Below are 20,903 nucleotides of genomic sequence, written 5' to 3'. Positions count from 1 at the left end.
TGATTCGCATAGAGGTTGAGACCTATGAATAAGCATAGCTATGTGTGCAGAATGGTAGTCAAAATGTACGGCTCAGTTCTGGAAGATGAATATATCAGAACACACGGATGAAGACATATATCCTGAAACCAGATGTTAGGATCCGTTAGTTTAGTGAGATGACCCACACATAAATCAGAATGTTCATATGAGCACAGCTTCGTGTGCAAATCACGGAGATACTCTTCAACCCCGGGGTACAATAATCAATCAGCTATAACAATCGCCAACTGGAATCCAGCATAAACTTGCGCTCTGGCCGTTTCATCAGAAGTATGGACCTTGATTCTAATGGTGGAAACCTCTATTTACTACCGCTTGGAGGCTGGATTTCTGTGACATCTGATAGTTCATTCAAGACTAACGCTAAGTACCATACATTTTTAAGGCTATAATCTTCCTCTCACTGAGAGGGCGTTTTTTGCGAATAATTGGAAGATTTGCACACAAAGCTGTGCTCATATGAACATTCTGATTTATGTGTGGGTCATCTCACTAAATTAACGGATCCTAACATCTGCGCTTTGAGGATATATGTCTTCATCCGTGTGTTCTGAAATATTCATCTTCCAGAACAGAGCCTTACATTATGACTACCATTCTGCACACATAGCTATGCTTATTCATAGGTCTCACCCTCTATTCGAATCAACTTACCTATTAGCTACTATACCTTCTGTAAATCCATCTAGGAAAATATTCCATGTGCTTTGCTCATCAAGAGTGTCGGATTGAATGGCAGCTTTTTGACACACTTTATACTGCTTAATGTTTTATTGATAATGTGAATTGGTTATTACTTTAACTATTAGTTTACAGTCTTTGCGCTCTCATCATCCTTTTTTATGCTTGTACCACTATTCAGGTTCCAGAGCCTGTATAGAGAGCTGCATCTGACCATAGTTTTATATACTTTTGTTAATGGTTATACATTAGTTTCTTCTGAGCGCCCATTGTCTATTTTACTTTTTGTCATCCCTTTCTAGCAGATGTGACCGATACCAAGGCTGGGTACACACTACAGAATATTATTAACAGTAAAAAGTCCCGATGTGCATGCCAATTCATGTGTACACACTATACATGATTACCTTCAGATCTGTGCTCTTTATCTGTCATAACCATCAGCTGCAATTTATCCCAGAAGATCCAGGCAAAGCAAAGTGACAGCTCTCCTGGTGTAAGTGGGTAGCTGGAGGTCATTTACATGGTATGGTGGGAACAATTTTATTGGCTCTATATGTAAATCCAACTTTATTCACTTGACAGGAAACAGTTCCAGGGTCCAGGGGCGTCGAGAAGGGGGGGGGGGGTACAAATTGCCTGGGGCCCCACTAGAGCTCTATAGTTTTTCAAAAAATGTAAAACTACTTTTTTTTTTTGTACCAGGCAGTGCAGGAGGCTGTGTGCAGAGCCGAACCAGGTACCAGCGGGGAGCATGGTCAGATCTAGACCTGTGCTGTGCAGTGGAGAACAGGTAAGAAAATGTTACAGGGAGGAGGCATGTGTGACTAAAGGTGCTGGGCAGAGGGGGCACATGTGAATAAAGGTGCTGGACAGAGGGGGCATGTGTGAATAATGCATTTTTCTGTAGGAGAGTGGTCTAGCGCTCTTCAGCGCTCAGTGATGCACAGCCACAACCCATTTGACAGTGTGGTGGTACAGGAGTTTACTTGATAATCACCTATAGGGGACCCCATGAGGTTGCAGTACCGGGGCCCAAAATTCCTCTTGGCGGCCCTGCCTGGGTCACCTCCTGCAGCCGATGAAGATGGTGCACATTTCCACTTGTAAGTGCATTGTGCCCCCCGCCCATCAGCTAAATCAGGCCTGTTGAACCTGCGGCCCTCCAGGTGTTGTGAAACTACAAGTCCCAGCATGCCCTTTCAGATATCAACTGGTTGTCTACCGGCAAAGCATGCTGGGGCTTGTAGTTTCACAACACCTGGAGGGCCGCAGGTTGGAGAGGCCTGAGCTAAATTGGCGTTCCAATTCTGCAGAGTGCATACACACTGCAGAATTGGAATGGCATTGTTCCATCGTTGAACAAGATTTTTCCTTCAATTTACAAATCTCGCTCAATGATATGATTTGCTTTGGAACGATAATCATTACTTGTTGCATGGTACACAGTACTGTGATATTGATATGTGATAATCTGCTGAAAGCACTGTAGTGTGTACCCAGCCTTAGAATAGTACCTTAAATATGAGTCATTTAAATTACACTTCCTGTAAGAGTTCAAAAGGTTCCAAAGGTCCTGTGTTGCCACAAAAGATTTGATGCCAGGACAAATTTTTAACCACTTGGAAAAAAAATGTTTCCACCACAAAATTTGATGTCAGTTCTGTGTTCAGCAACACGAAGTGCCAAAACCTGTACCTTCAATGAACTAAGGGCAAGGCCTTTCTGAAACCTTCTTGAAGGAAACTACTCACCAACTGGATTGATCAATCTGGATTTTCACAAAAGTATGTTTTCAAAACTCTGTAATACACTAAGGAATAATTTTTTCTTGCTTACAATAATACCTCAATCACCTTGCCAGAGATTCCTTTACTCTTGAGCAACTATCAAGGAGAGATTCTCTGGATCCAAGTGAAAAATAGGTCCTTAGTGCACAAGATCTGGCCAAAGTGGAAGAGACCAAGGATGTTCTAGGAGCATCTCCTATGTTACAGCCTACCATAACCAGCAAGGCTAGAATAGAAGAACCGCTAATACTTCTACTGCCTTTCTCTTGATCTTCAGCATGCGTGAGCAATAAGAAGGAATAGGAGGGAACACATACTCCAGTTTGAATTTGTGAGAACTTGTCAGATCATATATTCCCTCTACTTTTGAGTCTTTGTGATGGGAGTACAATTAATGTCCTGGTGGTTTGACTTGTCACCAGATCTATTTGAAAATGAAACACCTCCTTGTGCAATGCCTATTCTCCTGGGTGCATCTGATACAGACTAAGAATCTGCAACCTTTTGTCTTTGCCCACTATGTGATGAGTTGAAAGTGATCCAAGATTGTTTTGTGCCCATGATACAATTGTTGATACCGCTGTCATCATGTTATTGCTCTTGGTGCCTCCTTGTCAGTTTATGAACAGCACTACAGTCCAGTTGTTGGAAAAGATCTTGAGATGTTTGTGTTGCAACTGAAGTGTTGTTTTGTGCACCATACTGCCCTTGATTCCAGAATGTTTGCAAGCAGTCTCTAGTCAGAGGTTTCCTCTACTTTGATGTTTTGTCTTTAAATGTGCATATCTGTAATGCCATAAATTGCAGCTGTTGAGAAGGCATAAGGTGACTTGACTTTATTTATGATCCAACCATGGTTTTGTAGAAAAAAAAAAAAAGAAAAGATACTATGAGTGTATTCGTTCAGGTACTGTGTTCTGATTTCTCTATTACAAGAATATAATCCAGATAAGGCAAACCTGCAATTTCCTACTTCCTGGAAACAGCCATAAGGACTACTTAAAGGTTCTGGAAGAAGTCAAGAGGCCAACTGGTAGGACATGTAAACTGGATATGGTGCCCTAGGCTGAAAAATCTGAAAAAACAATGGTTATTATAGTGTAATTGGAATGTGCAGATAGTCATCCTGTAAATCTATTGTTGTAAAATAATCTACCTTGTCTATTGCTTTGAGAATAGAGCTTACATACTCCATGTGGAAATGTCTTGCATACACAAATTGATTGCGTCTTCTCAGATAGAAAAAGCAGTCAGAAGACTTTCAAACCGTTCTCTACCAGAAAGAGGACGCCGATGCCTCTGAGCTGTAGGTACTAGATAAATTACCTGTTTCTCCATGACCATGCAAAAAGTGCTGTTTAATGCAATCATTTGCACAGGGGATGACGTTCTTGATCTCCCAAACAAACTTTTTCTGGGTACCACTTGAAATTCTATCTTGTACCCTTTGTTTATAATGTCTCACACCCAGCGATCTTGCATGGTGAGTGTCTAGGCCTCTGCATACCTCACAATCCTGCCACCCACCAAGATGGAGGCTGTGTTAGCCAGGGGTCATTGTGAATTGTTCAGTCTTCTTCCATTCCTCTACTGAAACACATGCATTTACCACACACTGTCTAGCATACTGCCAGGATGATAGGTTTAAACCTCTTTAAAAGGTTGCCTTGAAGAAGCAGCAGAAAATTGTCTACTACAATCCAGTGGGAAATTATGTCATTTACCTTCTGTGACTTCTGATTCATGGCATCCAGATTTATCCCAAAAAGAAACCACCTAGGCAATGTTTATAGTGTTGAACTGCTACCATTGGAAGCAGCCAAAGGAGACTCCTAGCCACCACTGTTGAATATACACTTCTGTCTGAAGGTATGAGCGTATCTTGTTATACCTAACAGAGGAAATAATATTTTTTTCTTTCAACTTTTTTTTCATGATTTCCATACTCTTCAGCAAGTGTTCTCTACTTACTTTTTCTTGATTGTCCTTATACAGATTATCCAGCCACATTCCAAGTGCCAAGGAGACCAAAGCCATGGCTAAACCAAATTGATGGCCCTGAATGCTGTGTGCTCAAACTACAGTTCCACTAAGAATTTGCACCACTACTTACGTAATTGTCTGATTTTTGTTCACAAATATCCACCCCTTTTGCCAAAATATGCCTAAACAAACCTTGATGCAGTTAGTTTTATTAAGAAGTCATAATTAATTGAAGCACACATCTGTACAATAAAAGTGTAGTATGATTTAAAAAAATAATACACTTACATGAGCGCTTAGTGCATTTTCAAATGAGCGCTTTATCATGTAGCTCAAAGACTATGCGAAGAAAATTCAAAAAATGCTGTTAACCACAAACATGGGGATGGATATAAGAATACTTATAGACTTTTGATATCATCTGGAGTACTGTTCGGTTCATCACTGTAAATTTGTCTAAAACAGCATTTGTTTGAGAAAGACACTTATTAGGGAGGACAGTATGGCAACTCTAACAAAGTTACAGTATTCCATTGCAGAGCTTGTTGAAACTGTCCCTGTGACAATAGCCTGGGGACTTCACAATTCAGTGCTTTTATGGGATGGTGCCAAAAAGAAAACCATTGTTGAAGAAACTCATATGAAATATTGCCTACAGTTTGCCAAAAGTAAAGGAAGATTCTACAATATGATGGAACAAAGTCTTTTGTTCTGAGTGCTAGGCACCATATACAATGCAAGCCTAACACTGCACATCCTACCAAGAACTCTATCCCCTACCATAAAGTATAGTGACAGGATCAGCAAAATCCACATTCAATTGGATAGTGACAGGATCAGCAAAATCCACATTCAATATAAAGAGGCAATGACATGTAGCTGCCTAGTGAAAGCCCAGACCTCAATCAAAAAAACTGTGACATGTTTAAAAAAAATTGCCTGTTTGCCAATTACCCCACATTTAACATCATGAAACTCGAACAGCTGATGGTGCACTATAGCATTGACTATTGAGAGATAGTGTGTGGACATTGCAGACAGGTTCTTCCACCTAGTAAATCTAGCAATAAAGTTATACTTATCTGTCCGTAGCAGTGGAGCATTGATTATAGTAGGTTGCTATGGTGTTGTGCAGGAGCTGTGGTTCACAGAGGTTGAGTGTGAGCATGGCCCAGAGAAGTAGGGAGAGGTGTTCCTATCATAGGAGTACGCTGCTGTGATACATGCTGAAGGCACAATAGTGTTTAAAGTGGTGGAGGGAAATTCAACTATTCGGTCTAATACTACACTCAGAGATTGTGTTGAAGATCATCTTTACCCATATTGATACCGCTTTCAGAGGCATATGGTCTTGTAAGTAAATTCATATGTGGCTAGGATTGGAGGAATTCTGCGATTTTATGGAGAATGTAAGAATACCCACCTAGTGTCTTTTTTATAGTGGAACCAGAAGCGCCTCTATGGAGTACGATTCATGGAGGACCCACCTCGTACCTTACAGGACTTAAAGGATCTGTTGCTAGTGTCTGTGCCAGATACCACAGGACACCTTCAGAAGTCTTGTGGAGTCCATGACTCAACGGGTCAAAGCTGTTTTGGCAGCACGAGGGGGACCTACATAATATTAGGTAGGTGGTTTTAAGGTTGTGGCTGATCGGTGTATATCCCCTTTAGATTTACAGGAAACTGAGTCCCCCTTTTCTCTCCATCTATACTTACTCATACCATCCTTACTCACATCACATAACTTCTGACTTGCCATTTATTCTCTCTCTTTACTTCTGGTATCTGCTCACCTGTATTATGCAATATCCTATATTCCACTTTCTCCATTTCGGCACATTTGGCACATACATACCACTTTATTTACACACACACACACACACACACACACACACACTTAACGGACCAGTCAGGCTGGCCTGGTTACATCACACAATCCCATCCTTCTCTAAACTCCGCCCCCCACTGTCAATCATAAGATATATTAAACACTTCACAGCAGGGTCCCAATTTAGCTGTACTGCAAACAAAAAGTTGCATGACTCCTAGCTGAGCATGTGCATTAAGCATGCCCAGATCGCAAAGTGCAGAAGATGAACCCACAGTAGCATTACTCGTTTGCCAAACATACAATGCTTAGCATGTCTGGATCACAGGGGCACTGCACTGTACAGACCACACTCTTCCTCCTACCATAAATATAGAACATGCATGTACATATCACCTCCAGACACACACTCACTACTGCACCACTGTCACAGCTCCCAAGACCAACCACTAATGAAAATGGGTCTTTCTGGTAACAAAATCTGCCCCATTACATAAATAGGCAGCATTCCAAGATGGCCAACCATTCTGGAAATGAAAAACCACCGATGAAGCATCATGGCGAAATGCGTTTGAAACCCACCTACACTAACAATTTTTTGAAATCCCCCCCCCAAAAAAAACCCAACCTATATTCTTCAGGTCTTTACCACTCTTCACTTGCTTTTAATTCGCTACATACCTTAACTGCTGTCTATACCTACTATCCCAGTCACTATTCTCATCCACTTATAGCTATTCCCAATATGGCTTCTACTTAAACTTCAATTTTTAAAGTGAAATGGATTTTGACTTATCTTCATTACCACTGATATATCTACACTGCACCTACTGAACATCTTCTAGTTTGTTACTTCCTAAAACAACACACTCTATTTAGCACAACTCCTACCTACACTACATACTTACACACATTTCTACATCTATTCCCAGATACAACTGCACCCTTACCTGTTCCCACCTAATATGCTACAAATCTCCCACACAAACACTATCCCTTACCTTGTACCTCCCCTTATCCTCTTCTACATCCTGCTAACACCTCCACCCATCTATACTGCTCTACCTTCCGCCACCTCTATACTTTAGTCCTAAAGCGGAATACACTTATTCCACTATACCTTATGTATAAAATCTAAGAACATTTTCCCCATCTTTGGTTGCGCTGTATTTTTATCCCTAAAACACAAAATTGCCTCTTGAACTCCCCCAGCCTTGAATAGCGGGAACTACCTACTCCCATCCAGCTCACCTATCCACCTTCTACAGACCAGGTGCAAACAGTTTGCAAACAGCTGGCAACAGTGCAAGACTAAAAGCCACAGCTACCAGAACAGAATGTGTAACTCTAGCTCACATAGCAGACTTGTGTGGGACATTAGAAAGTAAACAAACTGAAGACGAGTCAGTGCAGTGTCACTGGCAAGGGAAACAGACAAATATGTTCCGAATGTCAATAACGGCAAGGAATCAGAACTGTTTGATTACATTGTGAAATGCATGCAGAGTGAAAAACTGTGTATCCTAGAGGATCAGGGTATATCTGCTTGATTTATATGATACGGTCAAATAAATCCCACTGTAAACAATTTGGAAATTAGTAACATGGACACACCTGTATCATCAATAACACATATACAGCCAGGACCAACTAATGGGCTAGTAAAGTTCACAGATTTAGCAGCATACATGCGCCAGAGAGTTTAAAATACATCAGTGGACAGATAACAGATGCAGATTCAGACAGTTTCGGCAAATCTGTAAACAAAATTGATGAGGGGCTAAAAGAAATAAATGCAGAGAGAAATTAGAACTATTCTAAGGGGCATAATCAATTGTTGGCGTTGTAGCCAAAAAGCTTGCGGCGTGCGCCATTACCGTTAGTGCACGTAAATACCATTACGGTAGTTTTCTCGCTGGATTTCAGCTTGCAGCTCCCTGTAATAGTTTTAACGCCGCAGGGAAACTATAGAATTGAATATGCCCCTAAAGGTCATTAAGCCAGGTACATTCACAGAAATGTTGACCAATAAAGAGGATCTAACAGTGGTTGAGCTGAAGTACTTTCTACATTCCCATATCAGAGAAAAAAGCAGCAGTGAACATTTTCAGGCGCTAAACAGGAATAGAAGAAAACGTCATGGAAAGATCCCTTACCAAACATTATACATAAATATATAAGCACAAGACATGAAGCAACTGGCTATTAAACACCTTTCCTTTTGTATGGAAGATCCCCACGTCTTCCAATTGACTTGAGATTTGATTTCGGTAGCGCCAAAAAATAAACTTCTCATAAGAACTTTGCACAGTAGAGGGCCACAAAGATGCGTGAAGCATACAAGAAAGCATCAGAAAACTGGTATAATTTAATTGCACAACCAGGATACAGCGTTCTCGTCAGGAACCTTTTTGAAAGAGGAAGTCCAGGCAAGCTCCTAAGAGAACTGGAGATAAACCCTTTACAGAAATTCATCCTGAAGTAGGTGGATAACAACCCAGAGTACTTCATCTATATATTTTGTTACCAGTAAACAACTTACCTGTTGAGCAAGAAGTACCATTGAGAACAGAGAAAAGAACAGTAAAAGCAAAAAAAGTACAAAAGAACAGACCCGATGAAGGCAGACGTGAGTCTGAAATCTCAGATGAAGAATCTTATAATTTACCGTACAGGGTGCCTTACAGCAACCTCAAATATATGTACCACAACCACCTCCAGAACTGAGTGCTGCAGCTGAAGTATTTCACCCTGTAGTAGTCACTAGAAATTACTGAAACTGTTAAAGAGTTCAGCTTCCAGTAACCATGGACACGTCATTACCTGTAGTATCAGATGAAAATATGAATATGGAACCTAACAATGTACCAGTTCAGACTTCTCAGATGCCATTCACTACTGAGGTAATGAGGAGACAACAGAACTAAGAACAAGACTGAAATTAGTAGAAAATCTTGCAGAACTGTAACACCCAAAAAAATCTTGACAACCAAAGTACACAACATGTGCACCATCAGTAAACACCGTCTTACAGTACCAGCCTCATACTATTCCAGAAAAACTAATGGAATATTAATCAGTGATGTGTTTTGCTGCACTCAGACCAGTATGGATCTACTAATAAACTAGTCATGAACGCCAACGCTTGCGACAGTATTGTAGTTCTTCACAGTAGATAATATCCAGAGACATTTAAAATAAGAGTGGAAGAGTGAAGTAGCTTGAAAATCTCATGTTAAAAGTATTAGTTAAAAAAAAAAAAGCGCCAACCCTAACAAATTATTTTGCTGTTATAGTCATACCATAAATGTATGTGGCAAAGACTTGTTGTCAGTTATGGAGGACTCAGTAGGGAGTGCTGCAGTGAGAGGCAGAGCAGCAAATGTGGAATGTTCTAGACTTTTCTGGCTCATAATAAACCAAAAGTCTTAAAAGCTGTGATCTATGTGTGCACTCTACAACTTTCTATAACGGTTACCGGACCCTCAGTTGCTGATTGGAAACCTGTAACAATGACACTTCTCGGAACCACCATATAACACCCTGCCACAATTGCAAAATTTTAACAGTATTATATTTGTGAGAAAATGACTGTGGGAGGTAGTAAGCAGGATTGATCTAAAGTGCATTCATTTATTACTGCAATCAGCATGCAATGTTATATAAAAAGAAAGTGTTAATACAGCTGAAGCAACCTTTGACCCACCCTCTGCTGTTAAACTATAACTCCCAGCATGGTATATCACACTATTCCGAGTTCCAATTAATCAATCACTGATTGATTTAGATATGGGAAGTATCTGTATAGAGCTGTATAAATGTTAATGTTCTGTAAGAGTGCATGTGGCCAGGTTTCTATTCTAGAGAGATTATAAACAAGATCACTGTTAAGAGCTAGTTCCTGGCAAAAAAAAAAAGTTTATACTTGTTTTTTTCCCTTGCTCTCTTTTATTAATAGGTTTGCGTAGAAAAGTACAAGGCTATTGGGAATTAGAGATGAGCGGGCTCAGATTCCGCTAATCCGAGCACTGTTCGGATATTTCCAGCGGGCAAAAAATGAAAACGAGGCTCTGTCGTCCAAGTCTTGCGTCGAATCTCGCGAGGGGTGGGAGGGAGGGCCCAGAACAATTCCATCTTGTACCTCTTTTTTTGGCATTATGTGCTCAAGCTACCTCGGTGCAACCTTTTGGCCTAAAAACAATATCGTGAGGTGTTAAGAATAGACTGGAAATTAGTGGAAATGATTGTTATTGAATGTTATTGAGGTTAATAATAGCGTAGGAGTGAAAAGAAAAACACAAAACTGGTTTTTAGCACTTTTTATGTTTTTTTCAAAATAAATCCGAATCCAAAACCTTAAATCCGAACCAAAACCTTTCGTCAGGTGTTTTGCGAAACAAATCCGAACCCAAAACACGAGACCCCAAAAGTGGCCGGTGCACATCCCTATTGGGAATACATGCACCCCCTGCTATGAGCTGGACAAAGCATTGACACTAAAGGCAGTAGCTTAAACATCTCCTTAACCCTTTCTATTGCTTAGCTGAGGTTGACCTGTGTTAGACTGCTGGGTACAAATATTCTATGAAAGGTGAACAGGCTAAGAAGAAAAATAAATCTCCAATGTGGTCTACAGTTTTTTTTCTTAATATTGCACATAAAGCAATGCCAATTTACCCAAACCTTAATCTCTAGACAAGTACTGCAAGGCACATTTTTCTTCAATCTTTGTCTCCGTAAATCAGTTGCCATAATGTTGTTACCAATTAATGAATTCTGTTAAATGTTATGTACCTACTTATAAAAACAGTTTATAACAAACATAATGCCCATTACCAATGCAAACAGGCTTTAATGCAAAATTCTAGAAGGGCAATTTATCCTACCAAATATGTGCTGAACAACTGCAAACCACTGATGTACCCAGATCCACAGAATCTAGGTTGGACTTATGCAAATTAATGATCACGGATTCATTCTGGCCATACACAAAGGCTGACCATGCTGCTCCCTGAAAGTGCCCAGTTGATAGGACCATGTTGGTGTAAATTATCCAAATTGCTAGATAAAAGCACAGCATTAGAACATTAATAGCCAGCTTGAAACTAGCTGCAACCATAATATAATCCCTTATAATCAATAAAAATTTCACAATGAAAAACTAGGCACCAATGGGGAGGGGGGCAATCTGACAGTAGTATAGGTTGTGACATATTAGAAACATCAAGCTGTGTTCAGTAATGTGGTGCTTGTGAAAAGCATTCGGTCTTTACAGAACTTTAGACCAATATCATATCCACTTAAAGGATTGTCCAACTTTAGATGGCTAATTTTATTGATTACTACATGCCCTCCTTCAGCTTTCACTGGATACATTAATGTATCTTTGTTTTACTTCTGAGCTTTTTAGCCATGTAATTATACAATCAGGCAACATTATTGTGTTATCCTGCTCAGTTGTGCTCTCTGCTTTGAATATGCAGCTTTCAATCATATCACAGTACAACAAAAATCCAAAACTCAACCTGATACAAAAGTACATAACATAGAAAAGCAACATACTTTGTATTCTCATACACTAATTTCCTAAGCTTCTCTCAATATCCAAACTTATCTATTCAATCCTTTTACACACTTAAACCAATGGGTAATATAGTACCTTGTAAATGGTGTATCTCTACAAAAGGTCACACACATGCATTTTGGGTAATAAATTTCAATCATGCAAACTATTTTCTGAAGGAAAACAAATATTCATAAGTCCTACTGATCTTGTCACTCATCTCATGTACAGATTGTAAGCTCTTTTACAGGACACTTTACGGTAAACACCATTTACTGTATATAATTGCAGTAAAATTTCCATGCACTTACAAATGCTGAGCAGATATTCACACTTACAGCTGTCTATTTGCAGACAAAACCTTACCTGTCCAGGCTCCCAATGGATATGCGGACACTCCAAGATCACTGGAGTCCATTGCAGGCTCAAACATGGGAGGCCGCAAATACAACAGTATAGAGAAAGAACTTCTGAATGTGTATGCACAAAGGAGATGATGGAAAGGTATGTACGCAGAGGGCACTGGAACCGGTCTGATAAGGAGGGGGGAAGGGGAGATTGTGGGCAGGATTTCTCTCAGCAGCCTGTGTCAACATTAAATTTCTTGTTTGCTCTATTTTAACTGTGAGGAAAGGCAAACTTAAACCTTACGTCATACCATTTGAGCATTAATAATAATAAAGAAAACAACAAGTCACTTGTTAAATTAAGATGTTCCGAGAGATCATAAGGACTAAATAAAATGCCCTGTTGAAAGTGACAAGTATGGAAAAGAACCACACGGAAAAGAAATCTTAAGCCCTTACTTTGTTTTCTATTGGCATAGGCTACTGCTGTCCCCAGCTGTGACTTATTCTCTGCTTTATGATATAAGACAGAGTAAGACTGAATGGGGTCAGTTCACAGATGCTGGGAGGTCTCTTCTTACTCTGGAAGCTCTGACTGCAAAGACATTCTTAGGCTATGGAGTACCTGTGCATCTGAGGGCTTGTGGGGGCATTTAATGGTAGGTTAGATCTGAGAGCATGTGGGGGTCATTTTGGGATTAATGATGTAGGGGGTGCAGAGGTAGTTTTGTGTCTTTTCTTTCAGTCTTGAATGTGAAAATTGGAGGGATGCACATGTGGCCAGTAAAGTAGTTCAATTGTCCATCACTGGTTTCTGATCTATCCCAATTTCAATGATGTATCTGTTTCAACAGATTATAAATGCAGAGAAGTGACATTAAAACTGAAGATGCAAGGTCAAGATGGGTTACAGCTCAAAAACATTTATGGCCCATAGCACATTACAGTCAGCTACCATGAAACCGGTTGGTTCATTGTTTGATATCACTTATCACATCTTGTGTTGTAACCAAGATCAACTTAACTCATACCAGGCTTGATGCAAAAAATATGTCATGTGATAGGGAAGACAGGTAAAGGTGTGCGCACACATATAATGCTCTTTTGGAGACAGAATATACTTTGGGGCGACAATTATATGTAAATTATCTTTTCATACTATACAATTGATAAAATATCAACTTTAGAAATAATCTGTGTAAGCAGCAATTCTGATGTAGTCTAATTGGTGATTTAGAATGTAAAAAAAACTACAATTATAAAGAGTAAATGCATCACCTACTGTAAACTGTGGGTATAAGAGGTCTCCTTGGATATCAAGACATGTGTAAAAGTAGCCTTGTGCTTTTACAAGGCCACATAATTCATTGGTGTGTTATAATATTCATATAATTTACAATTCGGTGCATTATTCTATACATAATTGGTGAACAGTGGTGTCACATGAATCATTTTCAACACGTTTGTTCCATGAATACATGACGGTCACTGAAGGCATTAACACCAGGATGAGATACACCTCGTGCTTTTGAAAGAACAACGTACTATCGAATGTTAAAGAATAAGGATAAGTAGTCACTCAGAGCTTGACTGCATTTTACAGGAGGCAGCAACATTATTTCCAGCGATGTACAGATAGGGACTAACACTAAAATGCTTTTTAATCAGTTTTCATGATACATCATCTCCCTTTCATATGTCAATTTTTGTGCTGCAATTTAAAAAGGGAAGTTGACACCATGGGGCATATTCAATTAAGCGTGAAGTGCCTCTGGAATGGATCAGTGTACTCCAGGTTACCGCAACATCGCGGATTTCCTTTCGCACCCAATAGAGTTGCGAAGTGAAATCCACAATGTTGCGCTACCATATTAAACAAAATGCGTAGCCACGATGTTTGGGCTTAATTGAATATGCCCCCATATGTTAAATAACTGACTTGATTAAGAGCATGAGCTGCAGTTTATTATTTTACTAACGGAAGACAGCAGAAAAGCGAGGCAGAGAGGTTAGTTTTCTGACATATTTGAGTGTAGATTTCATCAGCACATGTCAATTTATTTTTAAAAAACTAAAATAGTACCAGATATGCATGAAAAAGTGATAGACAAGGGGGACAAGCTGCTAAGACACACTTAATAAAGTCCCCCAACTAAGCATTACATACAGAATATCAAAAATAAAGTCACTAAGTTTTCATTCATGCAACTTTGTATATAATATCCAACATGAAGTGGGTGAAAGCCTTCTTAAACCCTGTTTGCAGGGTTTTTTTCTCACCCTTAAATGAACATATAACTTTAATACAACCAATGCAGATGCCAGATTTTGCACTTAATAGAAGATGAAGGTACTGGAGGTCTCCAAACCTCGTTGTAGAGTACATCCATCAAGGAGGTATGGACAGGCTCCAATTTAATGAACAAGCAATGGAGCACTAACGTCCCAAATTAATTTGCAACTTCTAATACGTGGATATAAAGCATTTAAGTAGAGCACCAATGATTAGGAGAGGATTTCTCCATAAGGATCTATTGCTCAGGCTCCTCTCTAAAGATTCAGATAGTATAAGTGGATTGTCATTGTATTTGAAGAGCACATTTTTATTGGGGTTTTTGTACAAAAATAACTTTTCCATACATGCTACACAATTATGGCTTTTTGATATACATCTTATGTACCTGAGGTCAAGGGAGGGCTGGCAAATTTTAGCCCGGGGGGCAGAACTCGACTCAGCAGCCTATTAGGAACATTTTAAAGTGAAAAAATGCAGGTTGCCCAAGGTAGTCCACTATGGGACCGGCCCAGGGGGCAGATGCCCCCTGCCTGAGGTTACTAATACACATGACATCCTATATCCAAGACTTAAAAAAACACATACAATAAAAATAAAAAAAAGTTCATCATAACATTTTGTTATTTATTTTTCCTTCCTTTAAGCAAGTGCACTACACCTAGGACTGGAGAAGTCCTCCGACATCTTGCATCTTAATAGGCTATTATCAAGTGCAAAACCTGGCATGTACATTGGCGGTATGAAAGTTCTACGTAATTCACCAATGGGAGCCTCTGTTGTTCGTCCTAACAAAACCAGTTATGTGTTATATTCACTGCAAATTATATAACTTTGTGGATACATATCTGCTGCTACTTTCTTTTTGTAGAGTCATTAAAAAAAGAACTAGGAAGACAGCTATTTGATTGTTTTTCTCTTGCTGCAACCTGCAAAATAATTGACCTTAAGGCTAGTGTCATAAGCGAGCACTCCTATATTCACATCATTTCTTATGCTGGTTTCACAAATGCTGCCTAAAAACCTCACCATATGTAATCTGTTTTTAAGCAACAGGTGCAGGAGCAATAACAAACCTCTATGAAGCACTTCTTTCTTGCTCAGCAACTTTCCTGATGGTTTATTGCTGCAGAAAGGTTGATAAGTTTAAAATGTTTTTCAACAATAAGGCAGCAGCTATAGGAAAAAAAAATGTTTAAAAATCATGGTACCAGTTGGGGCACTGTGACTATTACATACCAGAATTGTTCCCAACGTGTGCATTACTAAGATTTTGAATATTTCCTTCATACGAGAAATGTTTTCATAATATATGATGCACTTTCTAGTTCCATTGGCTTGAGTCATTCTGGCTATTTCAGAAAGTATTTCCTACAATACAGATTAGCATCATGTTGTTGGAAAATTACTCCATTCTATAGGTATATTTTGTATAATCGTACTAGGTCTGCAATGGCCATAGGTTATTCCTGGGAGGGAATGGGTACATCAAGTCTTTCAATCTTACTTGCCGGCTACTATCTTGTGGGTACAATAAATTATAATAAGATGGGAAACTACTAGTACTAAATGTTGAGTCATCCCGAAGCTTTTATGAGACTTCTGACAAAGTGTTTACACGACTGTGTTTTTTTTTCTTTGATTCAAGACATGTTACAAAGGAGAAGGCAGCAATCCTTTTAATAAGCATCTTTGTAATCTTATCCATTACAGTACTGATTCCTTCATCTTTTCCATTTCATTTCTTTAATGCAAACAACAATGACCCGAAAGTATACATAAACATGTGTTCTTAATGTGCAGTGTATAAGCAGAACAACTGAAGACACAAAGACTTGGACCTTTTCTCTCTTTTAATAGTGACTTTACTGCAAAAAAATCATTAAAAATTTCCTGAACAAATGTTATCTTTGTACCAGCGGCAAATATTCCCTACCCTTATTCCGAAAACAGTCTTTTCCCACCCTCCCGCTCGTTCTCCCACCCAGTGCGTGCCTGGAATTCAGACTTTACTTCTAAGGCTGAAAATAGTGATTAAAAACACATACCCCCCTATCCCCCGAGGTTCTTTGGTTCAACAATAAAAAATATACACACAGAAAAAAAAAATACACAAGACCACACAAATATTACAAAAAAATAATAATCCTTTTCAAAACCAGAGTGACTTCTCACTTCTCAACCTCTGGTACTTAAAAGGCTGAAATATTTAAAACAATTTAAAAATAGATTAAAACTTTTATTGAGGTAATGATCGAGGTTTCCAAGTTAGGCCTACCAGATGCTAAAAAACAAAATGAAGCTTCTGTCCAAGGCTCAAATGTGAGGAAAAATTTGCACTGGACAAATTTAAATGCATTTTCTTTTTTCAGACACCTTAGTAGGCCTCACTTCAGCTCCAAACAGCTTTTTATATTCTAAATTCAGTGTCTTATCTGCGCTGGAGAGAAGATGGTATATGAGGTATGTTAATAAAAAAAAAGCACCAGTTACCCAAAACCTTAACATAGATTTCACACAAAAAGCAAATTTTCTTCACATTAAACAAGACAATAGCCATTATTTGTGTGTGATCCCCATTGTGTTCATCATATACAGTAGGTTGCAAACCTAGCCCTACATTAGGGAAAGTTTCTATCACTTCAGAGATCACAAAACGACAGCTTTCCTCTCACTGGGCTGGGTGAAATTTACCTATTCAGCAACTGGTGCTTCAAGTATTCTTAAACAGAGGAAAAAAAACAAATCAATAAAAACAAAAAAAAAAAAAACACATTTCTCAAAGTCAATATGTATATGCCAGAGTCCAGGAAATAATAGATTTCTCTGAACTACTAAATAATATCTGCTGGTGTCTCACTATTTTACATTCCTACAATTAGCAGCAGAAAAAAAAAAATGTCATTTTTGTACCTGTTCTGAAAAAGTTAAAATGTTGTAGATCAATTAAACTGAAGCCACAGGAAAATATTCCTGTGTGAAACAAAAGATTGTGTGCGGAGACGTTAGGAAAACACACAACAGATTAGATTTTCATATGAGAACAGGGATATGCAGTGACTAACATATGGTTAGTGTGGACAATAGACCCAACAACTGGGAGGCCTTCATGTAAAATCTTTGGAATAAATCCATCACCAATGAACTCTAGTTAAACATTTATCCTTTCAAGTTACCTTGGAAGGGACAAGGGTAGAATGAATCTGGAAAGGGATGTCCCAAGATTTATGGGAGACACCAGGAAAAATCTCATACGTCTCCCAAAACACAAGACTGCCCTGAAATGGAAATTCAGTAAGAGTTGCCAAATGCAAATAAGTTTCTCAAGAAGAACGCAGCATTGGTAGGTTTAAATCACGAGGAATCCTTTACAGTCACCTGGAAAACACACTTTATATGCCCGTTTGACAAAACTTTCCAAATCATTCCATGTCCCTCGCCCTTCCAATGTTTTTCATTTTTAAAAAAATGTCAACTAGTAGGTTAATAAAACACAACAATAAATCAAGTAAAATGTTCACAAACATGATTGAAGATGCAACATGCCTTGTCAGGCAACAGGATTGTCATAAAGATGGTGTCTGTGAGAATGTGCTATCAGAAATCCACCAGTGTGCTCTCGGACCACTCAGGCCTTTTTATACACATAGATGCGGTTTGTTCTACATAATACTAACTTCAACTTAAACCGCCAGTGGATTACACACATTCAGGACCCATGTTTTGGAAATCTAGCAAATATATCTTTCACATTAAAAAAAAAAAAAAAAAAAAAAACCTTTTTTTTTTTTAAGCTTTTCAATTTTGTTTTTTCTCTTTTTTTTACATCACCTGACAAATTAATTTATCTACATTGTTTGAATTTTTGCATTGTATATGTTGTTATCAGATAAAAACAGCATAGTCCTGCACTGTAATAATCTAAAAATGTTAAATAAAAAGAAAGCTTATAAATATAACTGGTATATAGGTTTCCTGAGTGTGGGGCCATTAAGACAGTAGGGTAAATGAAAATTAATCTCATCTTGGGAAATAAGAATTCAAACATCTATTTCTCCGACTCAAGGCAGAAACAGTTTTCTGCACCTCACCTATGCTTGACCACAGCTAAACAGATTCCAAATAGGTATAGTTGGGAAGATCAATACCAATTTTTTTAATGAATGGTCAGTGACTTTGTGTCATAAATCTAGTAATTGTCAAATGCGGACGTAGCCATATTCTAATAATTTTCATACGCCTGTTCTTAAAAAAACAAAAACAAAAAGTACTGATTTACCATGCACAACATTACGACCAGTATATTTTTCATCTCTATCTCTTAGGGGGGGTTTGTTTAATACATTTAAAGGCACAGCCTTGTCTAGCAAGGTGGCTCAAAGCAGATCTCTCTGCTAAACTATAACCTTTCAAGGATTTAGTGCCAGTCTCAATCAAGGTTTGCACACAGCTGGGAGGAATGAGAAACGTAAGTGTGATACCAATCAATGACAGAAATGGTCGGCACTGCACAGAACAATTTGCATGTATAGATAAAATAAGAATTCTTCAAATATAAAAAGTAACATAAGAAACATGATGAAACTGCAGCTCTAGTGTCAAACCAACACCACATCACATCAGAAGATACCAGGCATCAAAACGTGCATTCTTAAAACAGAGGATACTTTAAAACTTGCTTTTGAATACAAGATAGAACTATGCTAAAACCCCTCGTCTTAGCTAATTGTCCTACAAAAAAATCTACTGTCTTAAGCACTTGTTGGGATCGTGTGCCACTAAGAGAAGGAGATAGATAAAATGGTACAGGGAACACTGGTGTGCCATTTTGGGCTTGGCAGAAATGTCTTCTCATGCCCCTTGCACACAGTCTGCTTTAAGGTGATTGCTCCCATCCTTGTTCCTGTGCTCCATCATGAAAGACCCTGATGAAACTGCAAATGCGAGATTAGCTCATCACATTAAATGAACAGAGGGAAGTGGACAGATGCAGGTTTGCTGCATACAAATGCTCCCAAAATACCATACAGTGGATAAAAGATGATGCTCAAAGGCAGGTTAAAGACGGGGTCTTTACTAGACCTTCATCCTGACCATTAGTGAATTTGTGTAATGCCATCAGAGAATATGAGGTAAAATCGGTTGTGAAACCTTTCCTTAAGGTGAGGTAAACGGAGCTGAAGTCTTCCTGCAAGCTGAGGTAGGTACGGTTGTGTAACGCTTTCCCGCGGAGGTGGTAAGTAGTATCATGCTCATTCCCTCCTTTTCGCTCTCTTCCATGGCGAAGGATGAGGGCTCAGAGGAACCAGCTGGTGGAGGGTTCAGCCCCTGGGGTTCCTCTGGAGGAAGTGGGGCTCTGGGAGGCCTGGGAGGTATTGCTGCTGCCACTACCTCCACTTTGGCCAGTGTAACCAGCAATTAAAGGAACAGGCTTCTGAGCATATAGAACGCCTAGAAGACAAAATATATACATGGGATGAAGAATAATGTAACAAACAATGAATCCTTCTCAGAGTAAGTGAAACTTGAAAAAGGTGTGGAGGGCGAGAGACAGTCCCTATGGTAAGGAATGGTAAAGAAAAATGGCCCCATGAGACAAGGATGTATTTGCATGATGTGTGTAAAGCAGAACAGCCTCGATAGAGTCTAAGGGGCAGGTAGGGGTATACACAAACTTGGAGATTTAAGATTGAAATGTAAATCAGTACTATACACTATATAGCACTGAAGATTGCAAGATATATGCTAATTGAAAGCAAAAGTATATGAGGTAGCGGCATTGGAATTGGAGTAGGCTAGCAGACAGAATAAGGGTGTAATCCTAACAGCAGCACGAAAAGCGAGATACAGTGAGAAGGAGAATATATGAAATGGCAGGAAGACAAATTGCACAGCATAATACACAAGTGATGCCAATATATGTACAAACATCCTGTAAAAACCATCTGTATGAACCCTGAGTTCTTATGTGATTACATACCATCTGTTAGTTGCCAAGTCATCACTTCTGGCTTTATTGGGAAAACATCCCCTACTGTAATCTACTCTGGGTATTAGTACCCAGTGATCTGTATAAAAGCATATGTATAGTCATTAAGTGACTGTATGGTAACAGAATTCTGGGACTTCTAGTATATTACTACTTGCATTGTTGTTACATTACAGCATGTATAAAATTTTAAGGGGTTCAAAGTATTCAATTAAAAAAAATATATGCCCAATGGGCCCGATTCAGTAAGGAAAGTTAAGCAAAAATTGATCAAGTTTTTTTACTCAAGTTCTCTGGACAAAACCATGTTGCAATACAAGAGGTACAAAGGAAGTATTATTTTGCACATAAGGAAAATACTGTCTTTTTTCATCTGGCTCACAA

General features: G+C 38.9%; 2 protein-coding genes across 2 annotated transcripts in view; both read right to left on the bottom strand.

Annotated features, from left to right (window-relative positions):
* The window catches only part of LOC142152027 (synaptotagmin-4-like), a 79,615-nt gene extending 67,212 nt beyond the window's left edge, over positions 1–12,403 (bottom strand). The window contains exon 1 of the mRNA XM_075208226.1: positions 12,257–12,403. Within this exon, the coding sequence (XP_075064327.1) occupies positions 12,257–12,323 (67 nt within the window). The 5' untranslated portion in view covers positions 12,324–12,403. The remainder of the gene's footprint in view (positions 1–12,256) is intronic.
* A 3,962-nt stretch (positions 12,404–16,365) lies between these two features.
* The window catches only part of ARID3B (AT-rich interaction domain 3B), a 46,930-nt gene continuing 42,392 nt past the window's right edge, over positions 16,366–20,903 (bottom strand). The window contains exon 9 of the mRNA XM_075208224.1: positions 16,366–19,981. Within this exon, the coding sequence (XP_075064325.1) occupies positions 19,827–19,981 (155 nt within the window). The 3' untranslated portion in view covers positions 16,366–19,826. The remainder of the gene's footprint in view (positions 19,982–20,903) is intronic.

Source organism: Mixophyes fleayi, chromosome 4 (assembly GCF_038048845.1).
Source record: "Mixophyes fleayi isolate aMixFle1 chromosome 4, aMixFle1.hap1, whole genome shotgun sequence".
Taxonomy (NCBI): domain Eukaryota; kingdom Metazoa; phylum Chordata; class Amphibia; order Anura; family Limnodynastidae; genus Mixophyes; species Mixophyes fleayi.
The sequence above is the reverse complement of the archived record's forward strand: the minus strand, read 5'-3'. Positions and strand labels throughout refer to the sequence as shown.